The sequence below is a fragment of the Lipotes vexillifer genome, unplaced genomic scaffold, assembly GCF_000442215.2.
Source record: "Lipotes vexillifer unplaced genomic scaffold, Lipotes_vexillifer_v1.1 scaffold1993, whole genome shotgun sequence".
NCBI lineage: Eukaryota > Metazoa > Chordata > Mammalia > Artiodactyla > Lipotidae > Lipotes > Lipotes vexillifer.
This window is the reverse complement of record NW_006770701.1, coordinates 514,088-531,262: the sequence shown is the minus strand read 5'-3', so window position 1 is coordinate 531,262 and position 17,175 is coordinate 514,088. Positions and strand designations below refer to the sequence as shown.

Below are 17,175 nucleotides of genomic sequence, written 5' to 3'. Positions count from 1 at the left end.
GGAAATAGTTGAGTAGTGCCTCCAAATTTTCTAAGGAAATTTTGAGAGCTAAGCCAGGGTCTCCTGACTAGGGGTCCTTGGCAGCGATGCTGAAGTCTTTGAACAATTTTCAGTATTTTCAAAAGCCTAGCAATTACTGTTGTTATGAGGGTGGGGCTTTGGTTTAATGAGCTGGCATGAGGTCGTGGAATAAATAAGAGACCTTCATAGGCAGTGCTGTGTGCTTCCTACTGCATCATATAGAAGGGCATCAACGTCTGCCACGCCTGCACCCAACATCTTATTACCTCATACAGGAGGCACCCAATATTACCACGTTGAATGGTGCTAGGAAGGACCTTTCAAACTGAGTAGTGAAGAACTGCCCCATATCAACCATCTGGTTGCCCTGAAAGGAGAGGCTAGAGAAAGGCTTTTTTAGGAAAAAAGATTTTCAAAAATAGTGAATTGGTGTCCTAGCAGTCCCTACTGGTGATCAAAGAGGTTTCTCTGTGTGTGTGTGTCATTATGAATGCAGGCATTTTAATTTATTTATGTGATTTAATCCATTTCAGTCTTTATTTTAATGCACACAACTCATAACACTGGGTGCCCCTTTCTGTCTTTCTGTGTTCTTCTGACATGACCACACTGTTTTTGAAGACTTCTTGATTTCTCGCATGACAAGATATTTTAGCCTCTTCTTGTATATTTTCTGCCCCAGATCTGGAATCAGCCACTTCTCAAAAGAACTTTGGTCTGAGACCACGATCTGGTCACCTGAGGTGTTCCTTGCTATTGGACTGTCATTGTTACAAGGTTTTGTTTGTATGTTTTTTTAAGTGGATGGAGCTGGAAAACATGTATTTTTTAAAATGAATTTTTGCTGCTACTCAAGTTCAAATGTAATATTCCAAGGTTGTTAATTAACTTCTTTGATTTTATATGTCTTTTCTCTCATGGTGAAAATCCTGTTTCCTGATAATATTAACCCAATCACTTACTTGCTTTATCTTATAATTGTACAAAACAACAACAGCACTATTGGTATTAGTAATAAGACCACTGATGATAGTGATTTTTATTCACCTTAGAATATATCTCACTAAGTATGTAGAGTCAAAATACTATGTTTTAAAGCCAATTGATGTAGTTCTTTCGTCTGTGGTGTTATAACATCTACTTGATGTGTAGTTAGGTTTATTGTTTCTATCTGTTTTCTATATTTGACAATACAAGCAAATATGTGTGTGCATTTCTGTATCTTTCCCCTTCTTGCGCAAAAGACAGCATGCCATAAGCACTGCTAACTGCCTTGCTTTATTCTCTTAACAATATATGCTGGAGATAACTCACTGACAGTAATAAAGCTGTTTTTTTTTTCCATTTCTTTTTACAGTTGCATATAACTGCATCATGTGGATTACCATAGTTCATGAGTATTTGGGTTGTTTCTAGCTTTTTGCTGTTATAAATACTACTACAGTGAATAGCCTCAGGCATACATCAGCTAGTATTTTTGCAGCATATCTTTGGGGTAGATTCCTGGAAGAAGAATTGCTGCATCAAAGGGAAGTGCATATGCCATTTTGTCAGCCTTTGCCAAATCCTCCTCCATGCATTGGCATTCACAGCAGCCGTACATGAGAGTACCGTTTTCCCGAAGTCTTGCAACAGAGTGTGCTGTTTTGGAATTTTGTCAGTCTCAAAGGTGCGAAATGGGATCTCAGCCTGGTTTAAGAATTTCTATCACTTCTATCATTATGCTGGACAACGATTCTTTCTCTTGTGATGGCAGTAATTGCACGAGGATCGATGTCCAGGGGCATGGTGGTGGGGATGGCAGTGCTGACGTCCAGCAGTGGCCAGCGGCACTGGGGCCCTCAATGGAGCAAGGTGGCTGTGTATTTTCGTGCGTTTCTAGTCTGTGTAGCTTGGACCTCGGTCCTCTAACCCTTCTGGCAATACCGTGAGCTACTTAGCATCTTTTTAACACAGTCTTATTCATCTTAATCACCAGGCTGTTTTTTTGTGGCTTGCAACTAGTGGCCCGGATGTTACTGTGCTGAGAGCTGGCAGGGTCGTAGAGGGCGGACTCTGAGTCCATTGGCCTCCTTGGTGGCACAGTGGGTAGCAAATCGGACAGGAATGTGGCACATGGGCGAAGATGGCCTTTAAAAGACCATCTTTTAAAGCAGTCTTTTAAAGGAGCACTGGGACCCAGTTATGGGCCCTGTGAAATTTGATGAATCATATTAGCAATTCTTTTCTGGTCGGAAGAGACACTGGGAGAGGGAAGCAAAGTCAGGATGGTGTGCAGAGAGAGAGCTACAAGTCTCTCTCCTACGGAAATCACACATATGTACCCTGCATGTATATACTACAGGCCAATGAAAACCTAATTTTAGCCAAAAGCAAAAAAGTGTGCTATTAGCTCAAGGAAATGCTGCTTATCTTGAACAGCTCAGAAGCCTGGATTATTCATCCATTCAACCATCCATCCATCCATTTATTTATTCGCTCAAATCACAAATAATAATATTTCTGGAACACTTATTATATGCCAGATACTGTATTAAGTGGGGGGGATATAATGTTGAACATGGTGCAGTCCCTGACTTTAGTCTGTACAGGAAGACAGGCAGTAGGCAGTTAAAATTGAGCATGCTATATGCTATGGTGGGGATAAGCCAAGAGGAGGTATGGGAATGCAGAATAATAATAATAGTTCATGTTTTGGGGGTACTTGATATGTGCCAGGCCCTTTACACGTGTGAATTTAATTTATAAAACAAGTTTATGAGGTAGGCACAGTTTTTAACCCTGGGTTTACAGATGAGGACATTGAGGTACAGAGAGCTTAAGCAATTTGCTCAAGGACACACAGCTGGACAATGGAGGTGCCAGAACTTAGCGCTCCGTTTTAATAAGTGGGATTGGATTATCTCTACCTTTCCTCACTGTCCCCCACCCCTCAGTAGACCATGTTTTAAAAATAACCCTCGACTAGGGTCTGCTCAACCGTCTCTGGTGTGGCCTGCTGGTCGGGGGGAGCCTGACACCTTCCAGGGTGAGCCCGTTATTAGGCAGTAAGGTTGTTTCCGATGGCACACTCTGGTTATAGAGGTATATGCCATAGAAGAATATTTAATGGAATGGGAAGATGGTTACTATCTATTATTAAATTAAAAGGTAAGTTATTAAAAGCAGAATGTACGGTATATAGTATAAGCCTAATTAAAAATAAATGTGTTCATATAGAGAGAGAGAATTACTGATCATTTTCTCGTAATTCTTGGAGAAAATGGAATTTTTCTCGATGGAATTTTTGGTGCTTTTAATTGAATTCTTTTTGCTTGTCTGAATTTTCTAAATATTCCATAATAAACATGTAATATTTTTATAAAGAGAAAAAATACCCTGTATTGATGGATTCTACCTTTTGCTACAGGTTATTTCGTTTTGCATTAAAACATCAGCCACAAATGAAACAAGCCAGACACAAAAGGCCATATATTGTATGATTCCATTCATATGAAATGACTGGTAGATTACTGGTTGCCAGGGATTAGGGCCAGGGGTGGGGATTGGCGAATGGGGAGTGACTGCTAATGAGTATGGGGTCTTTTGTGGGGAAGGTGATGAAATGTTCTAAAGTTAGATAATAGTGATGGTTACACAACTCTGGGGTATGCTAGAACCCACTGAATTGTACACTTTAAAAGAGGGAATTTTATGGTATGTGAATTATCTCCATGTAGACCTTTTTTAAAACTAATGCATTAGAACCAAAATGTGCAATCAGTCTGGAAACTTATTACTAAATGTTTTTGATATCTCATAGTACTTTTCAGGTTACTGATGTTACATGAGATATGGCACCCTTGTAAAACGTGAAAAATTTACAACCAGCAAGAGGGTTTTCCTTCGGTACAAACAACAGTGTAATTTAGATTTGGTTTTCATATAGTAATAGGCATTTGCTGTCAATTAGTCTTAAATTTGGAGGTATTTTCATCAATGTTATTTGCTTTATAAAACAGTGATTACAAAATAATTTTAAATAGCATGTGTTTTATTGAAACTTAAATTTCATAATTATGACCAGAAATGGAATATATATATATATAAAAAAAAGCCATCAGCCACTAACTAGGAAGATGGTTCAGACCACCCTCCTAAACTCCTCAGTCTGAATTCTGGTGCCTCTAGCGTCTTCCTAGGAATGAGCATTTTTAAATAAGGGCTTTGGCACCTTTCTAGGTCCAGATGCCCTTAGTTGAGACACGGTCCTAGGAAGGTCCGTAGTTTCTCTCTCATGCAGCCGATTAGAACCTGCATGTGCTTAATCTAACACCCTTCTACTTGGAAAATTTTCAGGTTGTACCATCTTTGAAAACTGCAAGACGTGCCGAAACGGCTCGTGGGGGGGTACTCTGGACGACTTCTACGTGAAGGGCATCTACTGTGCAGAGTGCCACGCGGGCTGGTACGGAGGAGACTGCATGCGTGAGTAGACCCTGACATAGCTCCATCTCTAGCGTGTGCTCCTTTAAAGTCTCAGCTTTGCCATGGACGAAGGTTTATCTTATTGGACTCTGAGTTCTGGAAAGTTTGTGGCCAGAGGGCTTTCTAGGTAAGACAGTAAAAAACAAAGATGTGTTTCCATCTGTTGGGTGTGGATTGTGGACTTCTGTTTGGAATTGGCCACAGGAGGTTTCTGTCTGTTCTTAAATCTTCCCCTCTCTCCTAAATGAAGCCAGTGCATTCTGCACAGAGCATGCCTCATGTCCACTGAGAAGCAATTGCGTGTTGTCATTGGCCAGCAAGCAGTGAATAAGGCTTCAAAAATGCTAAGTCTGTAGTGCATTTAACATATGAATTTCTATTGGAAACCTTGAATCCTGAGTTAAATCCCTGGAGCCCACATCAAATGGTCAGCATGCCACTTGTCCCAGGAAAGGGATTCTTTCTGGGTTCTGCTTGATCTCCAAGAATTACTAAATCTTTATTAGTGTTCCCCTCTGAGTCAATAATCCTTTGAAAATGGAGTGGAAATCTAACCTGTCTCAGTTTAAGATTCCCCACTGCAGCAACTGAGAGTCAGGATCTGGAGCAATGTACAACTGTCGTTATTTCATTAAAAGCCTATTTTACATGTTTCCTATTTGAATCAGGAACAGTCAGGGTGGTCTTAGAGTCTAAGTAATTTTACTCTTATGAACGATATTTCCAGTCTGCAGAAATAGAGGATGGAGTGCTATTGGTGTTCTTCGCTTGATCAAACCTGTCGCAAAATGCAAGAGTCTGGGGCAAAGGGTGAGGAAGATACCTAAGTCTATGTGATTTCAGACCCCTTATTCTCAACCACAGTACTCACCTACCTCCCAGTGGTGCGTTCTTCCTAATAGCTCTGTTTTCTCTGCAAAGCAGGATATGAAATCTCTAATGATAGCAGAGTAGAAGGGAAGCTGAGGCTTGAGAGTACCAAAGTTTTGGGACAGCCACGTGATGAATGAGGAAATGCACCAGCTAGCGATGATTTAAAGCATGGCCAAGCAAGGCTGAGGACCCAGTTGAAGCTGGAATTCCTCTGTAGGTGATGCAGCCAGGACAGGTAGATGATGCTCTCTGGCAGCATGGTAGCAGAGATGAATAAAAGCAGTCATTTGGTTGATCCAAGAGTTGGCTGAGACATGATTGTCCAGGGGTCCAGGTTGGGTAGGACATGAAACCAAAAAGAACCTGGTAAAGAAAATAGGGACTGGAGCTCTTGATGAGATGGAAAAGCAGGCTTATTGATAATAAAGCAATGGAACATGTACATGGAAGAGGTATTGTGGTCAGAGAACAGAATTTCTAAGTTGAAGCTTTCAGGGGTGGTGGCGATAATGTGTTCATATAGATTAGTCAGTTTTTGCTGTGTAACAAACAACCTCAAAAGGACAGATGTGTATTTTTCTCTATCCTGAGTCTGTGAGTTGGCTGGGGTTTAACTGGTTTCAGCTGGATTGGCCTGGGTTGAACTCTAGGGTTCAGGGCTCAGACCAAAGGGGCAACTTGGCGTGTGGTCTTCTCAGAGTGGGTCACAGAAGCACAAGAGGCCAAGCCAAACACACAGCCAAATTTAAGGCCTCTGCTCACATCACGTTCACTCATATTCCAAGGTAGTCACATGGCTAATCCCCAAATCAGTCAAGTATGAGAGTATATTCCATCCCAAGGGGAAGGGTACAAATATTTCCTAAACAATACTCTAAACACTCTGTGTGAGTAAGTGGGTTTGTTTAGCGGACAAGGCAGAGAAGGGGAAGAATATTTGCATGTAGGAGGTCAAAGACAGAAGGACTGCATTTGCCCAAAGAAATCCTGTAGGTGTGTCTTTCCAAATGGTACCTATTGGTTGAGTCCTGGGTTTAGCCTCAGTGTGAGAGCTGACTGTGTATGGAGTCTGATTGGTTGAATTAGTCATGGTGGCCATGTGTAGGATCAAAGCCTTCTCAAGGACAGCAGAACTGGCTCAGGGCAACTGGTCATCACCAGTAGGCAGGCAAAGCGGAGCACACATGCCCCCATTCATTAAAAGAAAGTTTAATGAATAAATCTACCCATAACCATTCAAAAAATATTTCTTGAATGGATGCTTCCAGGTGCAATGATGAGCAAGACAGATATAGTCACTGTCATCTTAGAGCTTGAAAATTAGAGAGGAGAGACCAAAAAACAAAACAAAACAAAACAAAAACAAAAACAAATAAGAGTGTGGTCAATGCTATGAAACAAACAAAGTAAAGGTCGTACTCCTATCTCATTGTTTGTTGGTTCAGTTATGCTTGTTCAGTTCCGTGATGTTTGTTCTGAAAGCTTCTTTCCATACAGTGTATGTTACCTGATTACTGTCCTCATTCCACCCAGTTATGGATATTATCTGATCACAGCCACACACACGAAGGAATACAGTACGTTCGTGGAAACAGGGCTTGACCCTAAGAAGACATCAATATGATGTTATTAGGTTCTTATCACCTACAGCTCATACAGGCACTAAATAAATGTGATGGGAATTCATAAAAGGAAGTAATTCATTTCAGTATTTGTTGAATGCCTGCTCAGTGGTGGGCACCATGCTGCCTGCCTCTGTTAAGGGGCAGCTGGGCACTTGGGTGGTCTGTGCACAGCTCAGGCACGGTGCAGGAGCCAGGTGGCAGTGCAAGCATTTAGCCAGTAGATGGCGCCCAAGCGATCCTTTCAGGCCCTTTAATCCTGGAGGAGGAAGGCTTCCGGCTGAGCACCATTGTAGAGCCCTGGCATTTTTTCCTGAGTGCCATATAGAACCTTAGAAGGAAAGAGGAGTGCAAATGCCAGAAAGTATCAGCCTCTTTTATATTTGAGTTATACAGCATTCAGTACTGAGCAGTCGTGGTAGCACCTTTATTTGCTCCCTGTCCTTGACAATGCTTGTCACAGTTGGTATTCACCTAACTACTTAGAGTCTTAAAATCCATTAGGTGATTGATTGATTCATAACCATTGACAAGTTCCATTAACCAAGAGAATTGGAGAAGGGCTGGAGGTCACTGAGCCCAGGAGACAACTTTCTTCACATCCTCCTGGCCAGGAAATGTTGGTTTAGTAATCTCAGAATATTCAGGCTAAGAAGCTGATTCCTTCTTTCTCCAACTTCCTATTTTGAAAAGTTTTAAATACACAGAAAGTTGAAAGAATACTTCATTCATCCTTTACCTGGATTTACCCATTATTATCATTTTCCCACATTTGGCCCGCTCTCTCTTCTTCTGAACTATGGATTCATGAATTTTCTTTTTTTCCCACGTTTCATAGCACTACCATCATTTTTTAATGCTCAAATTGTCCCAGAATTGGCCACCGAAGACCCTTTAAGCCCACTTCATCACATCATTCACTGAGCACTTCCTTGCTTCTTGGCCACCGTAACCCCCTACCCTCTCCCAAAATGTTTCAAGTTCACCTTGATTGTTTACATACAGGTCCTGGAACCAGCCATTTCTCCACTAATCCTGGTTCTTTTTGTGGGGAATGGTATTTAGGAACTGTGATCTGGTGCTGGCCATGAGAGACACTGATCTCTAAAGTCAAAATCAAGGCTTCCTTTCAAAGCTTCTTAAACAGGAAAGTTGAGTTCTTAAGTGGAACCACTCTTCTGACTTCCAGAGTGAAGTTTATTTAACTTGGCCTTCAGACCAAGTTCCTAAGCCACCAAATGAGATGAGCGTGAGAGGGCCCGAGAGCCACCCGGATGCCATGCTTCTAGGTAGCACTGAAGTGATGCCAACCCTTCGGGCCCCAAAGGATCTAGGGGAGGTAAGAAGGTTAGGAAGGCAACCTAGATGAGAGAGGATTTATGGGGAGAGATTATAGGCCCTTAACACTTGTTTTCTTTTCTTAGTTATATTATAGATAGAAGCAGAGGAGCAGAGGAACTGGCCATCAGCTGTGACCAAAAATGTTTGTGGGGCTGGAATATCAGACTGGTCCTTGAGCCATAACCAGGAATGATCAAGAGCAAATGAGAAAGAGAGAGAGAGGGAGAGAGGGACGGAGAAAAGGAGGGAAGAAAAGAAGGAAGGAGGGAGAGCTGGAGGGAGGTGGGGGGAGAGAAAAGGCTCACAAATCTGTGTGTGACTGATTTACTGATTTAAGGAGCCGTCTTCCTGGGAGAGCATAGAGTCACCTGGGTGGAGTTACTGAAAACTGGCTCATCTTCCTCTGGGCTTTTGTGTCCTGACACTTCCAGGAAAGGAACAGTGCCCAATTAGGAACAAATTGGGGGTGGTATTATGTGGTAGTTAACAGCTGGGCTTGGAACCATTAGTACCTGGATTTTAATCTCTCCCGTGACTTTGGGCAAAGTTACCCAATCTTTGTAAATCTCAGTTTCCTCATTTACAAAATGGGGAAAATAACAGTGCCCCCTCAGAGGATTTTTGTGAGGGTTAACTGAAGTGCTCTCTATAAAATTCCTTAACATGGAGTCTGGTATATAGTAAGTGCTCAATAAATGGTAGTTGCTATTGGTATTATTACTAAACCAGAGCCTTGAAGGGAGCTCTTTTTCTTTTTCTTTGTTGGGAAGGAAATCAATGTAGGGCCAGAGAGGAAGAATAATAAAACAGAACTTCCCAAGGGACAAGAGAATATACACTGGCCATGAGGAGGTTATCTTCTCAGGACCACTGGTATGGGGGGAGGGGCTTCAAAAATGGTTTGATTGGGCAAGGAGATGTTCAATTTAATCTGGCATAGTCATTCATTCAGTTAACAATTAATTAAGCACCTACTCGATGCATACAAAGGTGTGAGCAAGACAGACAAGGTCCCTGCTCTCACAAAACTGTGTCGTGGAGGAGACAAACATTTAAACCACCATTATAAGGTATCAGATTGGTTGGGAATATAGGCCAAATCACAGGATGAGCCATGAAGTCATTCCTGGACACCTAATGAAGACCTGAGCCCCTGACAAAAGCCATCACTTAGCACTTATTTTGAACCAGGTATTGTTCTAAGTACCTTCATGTACAAACTCATTAATCCGCATCACAGCCTTTTATAGGTGAGGGCATTGAGGCACAGAAGGGCTGAGTAACTTTCCTGCTTCGCTGTCATGCAGCTGGTAAGTGGCAAAGCCAAGATGCCAGTTCAGAGGCTGGGCCCCAGGGCCCAGTCTCTCATCCTCTATACTAAACCGCCTCTTGATGTGAGAGGCCCGTGAGGTCCTCACTCCGAGTGCCTGTCTGAGAGCCTAGCAGGTCAGGGTAGGATGACCCAAATCACATGGAAGGTGTGAGCTTCCTTGCGGCTCCTGGTCCTTCCCATGTCCTCATCCAGGCTTTTGTTCTGCTATCACTGTCGGAGCTCCTGGGCCTACAGGCTTTAGGACTTCAGCCGATGATATAAAGAGGCTCCTAGGAGCCCTGGAGCGGTGGGTCAGAACTTGGGCTGTCACCTGTGATTCTTGTACCAAATTTGTGTCTCAGATCCAGAAAAGACTCAAGACGCGACAGTATTAGGTGCCATTTACTGAGGATTTCTGTGTACCAGGCACTTTGCTAAATGCTTTATATGCAATATCTATCTCATAATCCTCAAACAAATAAGAACTTACCAACAACAACAACGTGGTAGTAGGTATTCCTATTATGCTTATTTCCACATGAGGGAACCTTGGCTTGGAAAATCTAGAGAACTTGTCTCAGGTCCCACAGCTTGGAAAATCTGAACTGAGATTACGACCTGGTCGGGCTTCCAGGCTGCCCCTTAACCATTGTGAGTCCTGTCTCCTGAGTGCTATATGAAGGAGGAAGGAAATGGCTTTTTAGGTCAGAATGCTTTCTTTAGTCCTTCCCCCGCCCCCATCCAAGAGGAAAGATTAAAGAAAAAAAAAAAGCACTGCTTCTCAGAAGTATGTTGTGTCTCTCTCCTGCCCCTCCCTCTTTGCTCCCCCAGCTGGAGATAACAAGACTTGTCTGAATGCTGGGGGTGTTCATTTTTGCTGGGAACCTTGCGCTCTCTTTCTAGTTTAGAAATTCACGAAGGTTTCCTTTCAGCTCTGTAGAGGCAGAGTCTATCCAGCTCTCTCTCTTGTCTGGGTTTGTAGCCATGGGGAAAGATGGGGGAGGGGGCGGCCTTGGAGATGAGTCCAGGATTCGAGATCCCAGGGGACGGTCTGGCTTGGCTGGCAAAATTCCCTGCACACACACACGCGCGCGTACACACATACACACACACGCACACATACACACACCCTCTTCCCCTGCAGCAAGACATGGTCAGGGAATCTGAGCACTTTGTCTGGGCCATTGCCTCTCTGGTCTTTCAGACTCAGGACCACCTGCTTGGTTGGCCCTCCGTACTTCCTTGGCGGGGACGCTCACCTGTGTTCAGTGTTCCGCCCTAGACAGAGGGCGCAGTGAGTCTGCCCCGTGCCCGGAACCTCGGACTCGGGCGCCCACGTGGAGGTGGGAGTCGCTTGGTGTGAGGAGGGAGCAGAGCGACTTCTCCTTTTCCCGGTGCCCAGAGCACATCTCTGAGAAGTGGCCTCTTTGTCTCTGGCTGGTTGGAACTTGTCCCCGCTCCTGGGACCGACTCTGCCCTCCCCTCTGGAGTGAGAAGGAAAACATCATGAGGGACCGAGGCGTCACATGTGGCAGGGAATCCTGGCTGCTTCTGAAGGACGGCCCCTGGGCCCAAGAACAAGTGGTCTTGCATCTCAGGTGGCCGGGGGCCAGCCCCCCGGGGTGGGTGGGGCTCCCGGCCCTCCGCAGGCCGCACGAGACCCTGGGGCTGGCCAAAGACCGTGTGGTCTTGCCAAGAAGACCTGCCTGGGTAGGGGCACCAGCTCCCCGTGGACCTGCGGGGTGGGAGGGCAGTGACACTGCTGTCTGATTCCAGGGAAGAAACCAGAAGCAGGCTGGCAGCATCTGCTGCTGATTCCGACTTGGGATCCCTGCAGGAGGTTTGCTGCGGAGCTGGGATTTAACACCTTGTGGCTGGGAGGCTGCCAGTCCCAGAGGGGTGGGACTGTGCAGGAAGGTTTCTTTTTTTGTCCCTCACACCCAATGTATCACTTCCGTAGCCGGGCAGCAGATGGGCGGATGGGGGCCATGAGGAGTGTGAGGTATGCAGGCAGAAGGCCCGTGCTCTTCCAGAAGTTGGGGGCTGGGGCAGAGATTCAATGTATTTGGGGGACGGGTGGTGGTGGAAAAATCCTGCTGCTTCAAAACCGAGTGGGAGAAGGCTGGGTCAGGAAACCCTATGACAGTTTAATGCACTAGCAGAGACCCAGCCTTGGTACTAGACAGATCCAAGTTCAAATCCCTGCTCTGCCACCAAATAGCAACAGCTAACATTTGCTGAGTTTTCTGCTAACTGCTTTCCATGTGAGTAATCCGATTCCAGTCTCGCAAAACGTATGAAGTAAGTGCTAGTTATACTCCCATTTGGCTCAGGTCTACTGAGGTTCTGCGAGATGAAGAAACTTGCCCAAGGCCACGCAGCCCGTGACACTAAGGCTGAGACTCAAACCAATGACGGCGGGACTCGGGAGTCCCGTCGTAACCACTGCTCGGCAGTTAGAACAGTCGTCTTCAGTCTTCCGACTTCCTGGCCATCCAGCTGTGGGGAAGTCACCTAACTTCTCCCATCCTTAGTGTTCCTGTCTGGGGACTGGGGAGATGAATATCGTTCTCCCAGGATCCTTGTGAGGATTAAACAAGAGAATTTGTGTAAGTCTTTTAGCCAGTCCCTGGCCTGTCACAAAGTCATCATTCATTCATTCAACAGCTCTTTATTGAGCACCTGTTATATGCCAGTTTCCATTCTAGGTGTACAAGCTAGAGAAGTCCCAGCTCTACCAAAGGGAGTAAGCAAATAAGCTAGATAATTTCAGACAGTGATGTGTGTTATGAAGAAAACAAGATCGAGTAAAAGGCAGTGACTATAGAGACGTGAAGGTCCATTTTAGCTGGGTGGTCCAGGAAGTCCTCTTTGAAGAAGCAGCAGTTGAGCTTAATTCCCAAAGGAAGGAGATGTGGAGGAAGATGAACCTTGTAGGTTGAGGGAGCAGTGGGTGCAAGGCTTGGAGCTGGGACAGAAAGGAGGCCGTGTGGCTGGAGCTGCATGAAGACCAGATGGGTGGTGGTAGAAACCGGGCAGAGGGCAGGGCTGGGCGGTCCGTGAGGCAGGGCCGTGGATGCTGTGGGAAGGTGAGGCACAGTGGCCAGCCTTTGGAGGGTCGAGTCGAGAGAGTAATGTGATCTAATTTATTTATTTAAAGGGTGGCTTTGGCTGCTACGTGGAGAATGGAAAGTTGGGAGACAAGGATGGATGCGAGGAGGCTGGAATTGCAGAGAGAGAGAATGGAGGTCTGGCCCAGACAAGAGCCCCACATGGAAAGTGGTGGAAGATGTTTCCCATGTGGTGCCGGGCAGCAGCAATAAACATCCTAATGATGAGATGACTCATGCTGCCTAGCACTCAGTTTTGCAAAAGTCACAAGCTTCAGACCTCACAGCTTGTCAAAAGCAGAGTTTGGGCTGTATTCCTAACACTGTAGAAATATTACTAACATCATCCTGCCATGAGGCACCAACCACTGATGTTCATATTTTTCTTTTGAGCAATGAGAATTTATTTGGGGAGGTTATTGAAGATAACCGCATGTCCAGAATTTATGAGGTTAAACTGGGTTCTGTGTAGAACAGGGTTAAGTACACTTTTTCTGTGAAGGGGCAGATGGTAAATATTTTCATTTCTGTGGATTCTACTGTCTCTTTTTGCAACTACTCAACTCTGCCATTATAGCTGGAAACTGACCTTAGACAATGCATTAAAAATGGGTGTGGCCCTGTTCCAATAAAACTTTATTTAAAAAGCAGGCAGGAAACCGGATTTGGCCCATGGATCATAGTTTGCCAACTCTGGTAGAAAATATAGTTTATTTACGTGACCCAGATAACTTTTTTTTCTATAACACCTATTCAAGACATTTCCCCCAAACTCTTTTGTAAAACTAAGGTGCATCTTACACATCTCTGCTTAACACTAGAAGATATGATATAATTTAATGAAGACTCTGTTCCGTGGTTTTCAAATCTTGGGGATTCCTTGGAGGTAACTCAGGAGACCAAGGTGATTGTGAGAGTGGAGGGCATGGGGCCCCAGCTTCTGCATTAACCAGGAGCCCCTCTTGGATCCATTTTTTAAAATTAAACTGGTGGTCTTCATAGGAGTTTGTCTGAAAAAAAAAAAGGGGGCTTGGGAGGTAGAAAAAAAATGGAAAACCACTAATCCAGTCCAAATGGTCGGAGTTCATGTCCGCCTGCAGGTGTTTATCACATAGCTGCTCATAGAACAAATTAATACATACATTTTCTAAATAGATGGAGGCGGGTCAGGAAGGAGTTGCTTTGGGGTTATATTTGTGGGGTAGAGAATGTGCAGGGAACACAGACCAAAGAGTCTTATGCAGATTTAGACTCTGGAAAAAGGCCACAGTGTCCCATGTAGAGCTGCGGGGAGGGCCTGCTTTCTGAGCCTGGTAAGGTGGCAGCAGCAGGCTGGCATGTGGCCATCTTGGAGAGGCAGGTGAGAGAGTGGCTTGGACTTTACATTCAGACGCAGCTTTAAATCTCTGCTTTGTCACTTAGTAGCTAGACAAGTTATTTATTTAATCTCTGGTTATCTATTTTTCCATCTGGAAAACTGGAATGATACTACTCTTCTCAAGCTGTTGGGTGGATTAAACGAATTAACAATTCACTGCCAGTTGCCTAGCGCATTGCCAGGTGCTTGAGAAATAGAAATACCCTTCTCCATTCTGTTCTCAAGGGTGTGGGATGAGCTTAGAGGCTTTGAGATCTTTTACCGTCTCTTTCCTGTTGACTCCAATTTCCATTCCCCAATCTTCTCTTCTTAGGATGTGGCCAGGTTCTGCGAGTCCCAAAGGGTCAGATTCTGTTGGAGAGCTACCCCCTGAATGCTCACTGCGAATGGACCATTCACGCCAAACCTGGGTTTATCATCCAGCTAAGGTAAGGGGCTGGGGTCAGAATTAGGGAGTCTGAGGTTATAAGGAAACACAGTAACAGGACTAAAGGTCCTAGATCCTAGTGACCAAGGGCTAATCATCAGAACTTCATTTTTAAAAGCAGAAAATGTATATTAGAATCTTTACCTCTCAGTGATTTTGTGGGATAAGGCCTGGGTAAAGCTACAGTCAATTAGATGTTTGTCACTCACTGCCCGACGACAGTGAGGCTCAGGTGACGGTGACCCAAGGATAATACCAACACCGCAGGACACCGAGAACAATCTATCCCCCAACCCCCAGATCCTGACCAAGTCTTCCTATTCACTCAGTACTGGACTAGACTCTATGGGAGGGAAGGGAAGAAATAAGGACAAGTCTAACCTTTAAGGGATTTGCCCTCTAGGCTGGGGTTTATGCTCATCACAGCTCCTTTCATTGCTGTTCTCAGAAGACAGCCACTACCCCTGCAGCCAATAAACTGATTGTTTCGCATGCGTGGAAGATAAGCTGATTCTTCTTATGGAGCTTTGGGGTCCTCACAAATGTGACTCATTTATGCCATAGTCCAAAGTATAGACCCAGGTTTATTGTAAGTATAGATAAATAACACGAGTGCATCCTTTTTTGTGAGGCCTCCTCACTGCTGCATCCAGGTGCCTGAAACAGGACCCGGTACACACCACAGGTGCTTGGTGGATTCTTGTTGCATAAATAAAGTTGAAAGAAGTGCTTCCTGCTTCCAGTGTATCTTCTCTCCCCTGGCAAGCACCCCTGCTCTTCCTCTCTAGGGAAGCAGAGTGGCCCACTCTCCCCTGGGACATCGAGGGACATTGTCCACCTAGCTCTTCCCTTTTCTAACCAGTGGGGAGGTTGGCGGTGATGGAAATCTCTAATCTTTGAGGACACAGGCTTTCAGTAGGTATTTTCTGGGTGGATCAATGCACCTGGAGGTTACCACATGCCAGCTGGCTCCTCGACGGTGTTCTGTCCTTCAGGAGGGGCAACACAATACCCGCCTGGGAAGGATCCAGCAAATCAGGTCCCCTTCTCAATCCTTCTCATCAAAGCTGCGCTTTAGTAGCTGGTCTTCTTGCTCCCCCAGGTCTTGGGGTTAGGAGTAAGCTTCTTTAAGTGGACTTTCCTGGAGGAAGGTTAACTCAAGGAGGAAGTGAGAGGCCACACGGTTCTGCTGAATGGGCTCCAGGCTGGGTCTGGCAGGATGATAAAGGCGGGTGTTAAATGCCACATGTTAATTTTTCAGCAGCTCAGGGACCAGGACGAGTGGTCCCCTCAGGGGCCTCTAAAGAGCTTCTCAGGAGATACAGGATACAAAATAAATCCCCTCCCCCTAACCCCGCCAAACAAAAATCCAAAATGGTGGAAGGATTGAGAAGCACATCACCTGCCCGGGAAAGGGCCCTAGGGATTGGAAATATGTAGATTTCTTTCCTGCCAGTCAAACCTGGACCTGCTGGCCAGGGATAATAATAAGGACATAAATACTCTGAAGCCTAGTGTTCAGCCCAAAAGCTGGCAGTCATCCCTGATGCCCCCCTTTCCCATCACCTCCCACAGGCAGGTCATCACAAAATCTACTTGCTTACTTGTAAAATAATCTCAAGTCCATCCACTGTCTCTACTGCCAACAATTCCTTTGTTTTCTGGTTTCCTTGCTTATTGTCTGTCCCCCGGATCAGAACTCCATGAGGGCAGGCGCTGTGTCTACTTGGGACGCTGCTGTACTTTCAGCACCTAGAACAGCATCTGACACAGTGCAGACCTGCCACAAATGTGTTGAATAAGTGAACAAATGAATGAATGTAAATACAGGTTTGCAATGTCTCATGTTTCAGTTTCAGAAAAAGCTGTGATCTCTGTTGGGTGGTGGCCTTGTCCCCCCTCCTACCCTTTTTAGACTAAGATACCGAAGCCCAGAGAAGGAAGTGATTGCTCAAGGCTCACAGTGAGTTGGTGGCGGCATCTGGATGAGAAGTCAGATCCTTACATGCTACAGCATGTTTCACAAAGTATGATTAATAGGACTTACGCTCCCTAGCAAAAGATTTTGTGATAAAAATCTTTGAAAAAATAAACACGAAGCATACTCAGTGATTGAGTTTCTTTTTCAGTAAGACCTTTAAGAGCATTTAGAGTATCCTGATTGTTCTCGAACTCCGGCACTTGAAGTTTTTACCCAAGGTGTTAGAAATAGCACAGGTCCCAACTTTTCAGGTTGTGGTTCTGAGCTCTTCTGTCTATTCCTAACTGCTCCAAAATGTGAGGGACAGGATACAGACGTACATTCTGTGAACCTGACACTTAGGCATTCCCTTGGGAATCTTCTAAAAATCGTCTTTTCCTCTCTTGCCCTGGGATGTGCCCTGGGATGTGTCCTGGGATGTGTCCTGGGATGCGTCCGCCTCTTTTCTTATCTCTTGGAAATGGGAGCTTGAGGTTACCTTCTGCTTTTTTGATCTGCTGCACCCCAGTATTTCCAAACCCAAGACCCCTTTAAGGTAATCACAGATATATCGGATCTCTTTCAATTCTGAAATTTTGATATGGTGCTACTTTTCCTACTCTTTGGGGCAAGAATTGTTACCAAGAGAATAATTATCTTCCGA

At 44.9% G+C, this 17,175-nt stretch overlaps 1 protein-coding gene across 2 annotated transcripts in view; it reads left to right on the top strand.

The window, feature by feature from the left end:
* The window catches only part of PAMR1 (peptidase domain containing associated with muscle regeneration 1), a 72,484-nt gene that overhangs the window by 25,822 nt on the left and 29,487 nt on the right, over nucleotides 1–17,175 (top strand). Inside the window, exons 3-4 of one of the 2 annotated variants that reach the window (XM_007446325.1) lie at nucleotides 4,360–4,488; nucleotides 14,438–14,552. In XM_007446325.1, the coding sequence (XP_007446387.1) occupies nucleotides 4,360–4,488; nucleotides 14,438–14,552 (244 nt within the window). The remainder of the gene's footprint in view (nucleotides 1–4,359; nucleotides 4,489–14,437; nucleotides 14,553–17,175) is intronic. The other variant, XM_007446326.1, reaches the window with a different exon arrangement.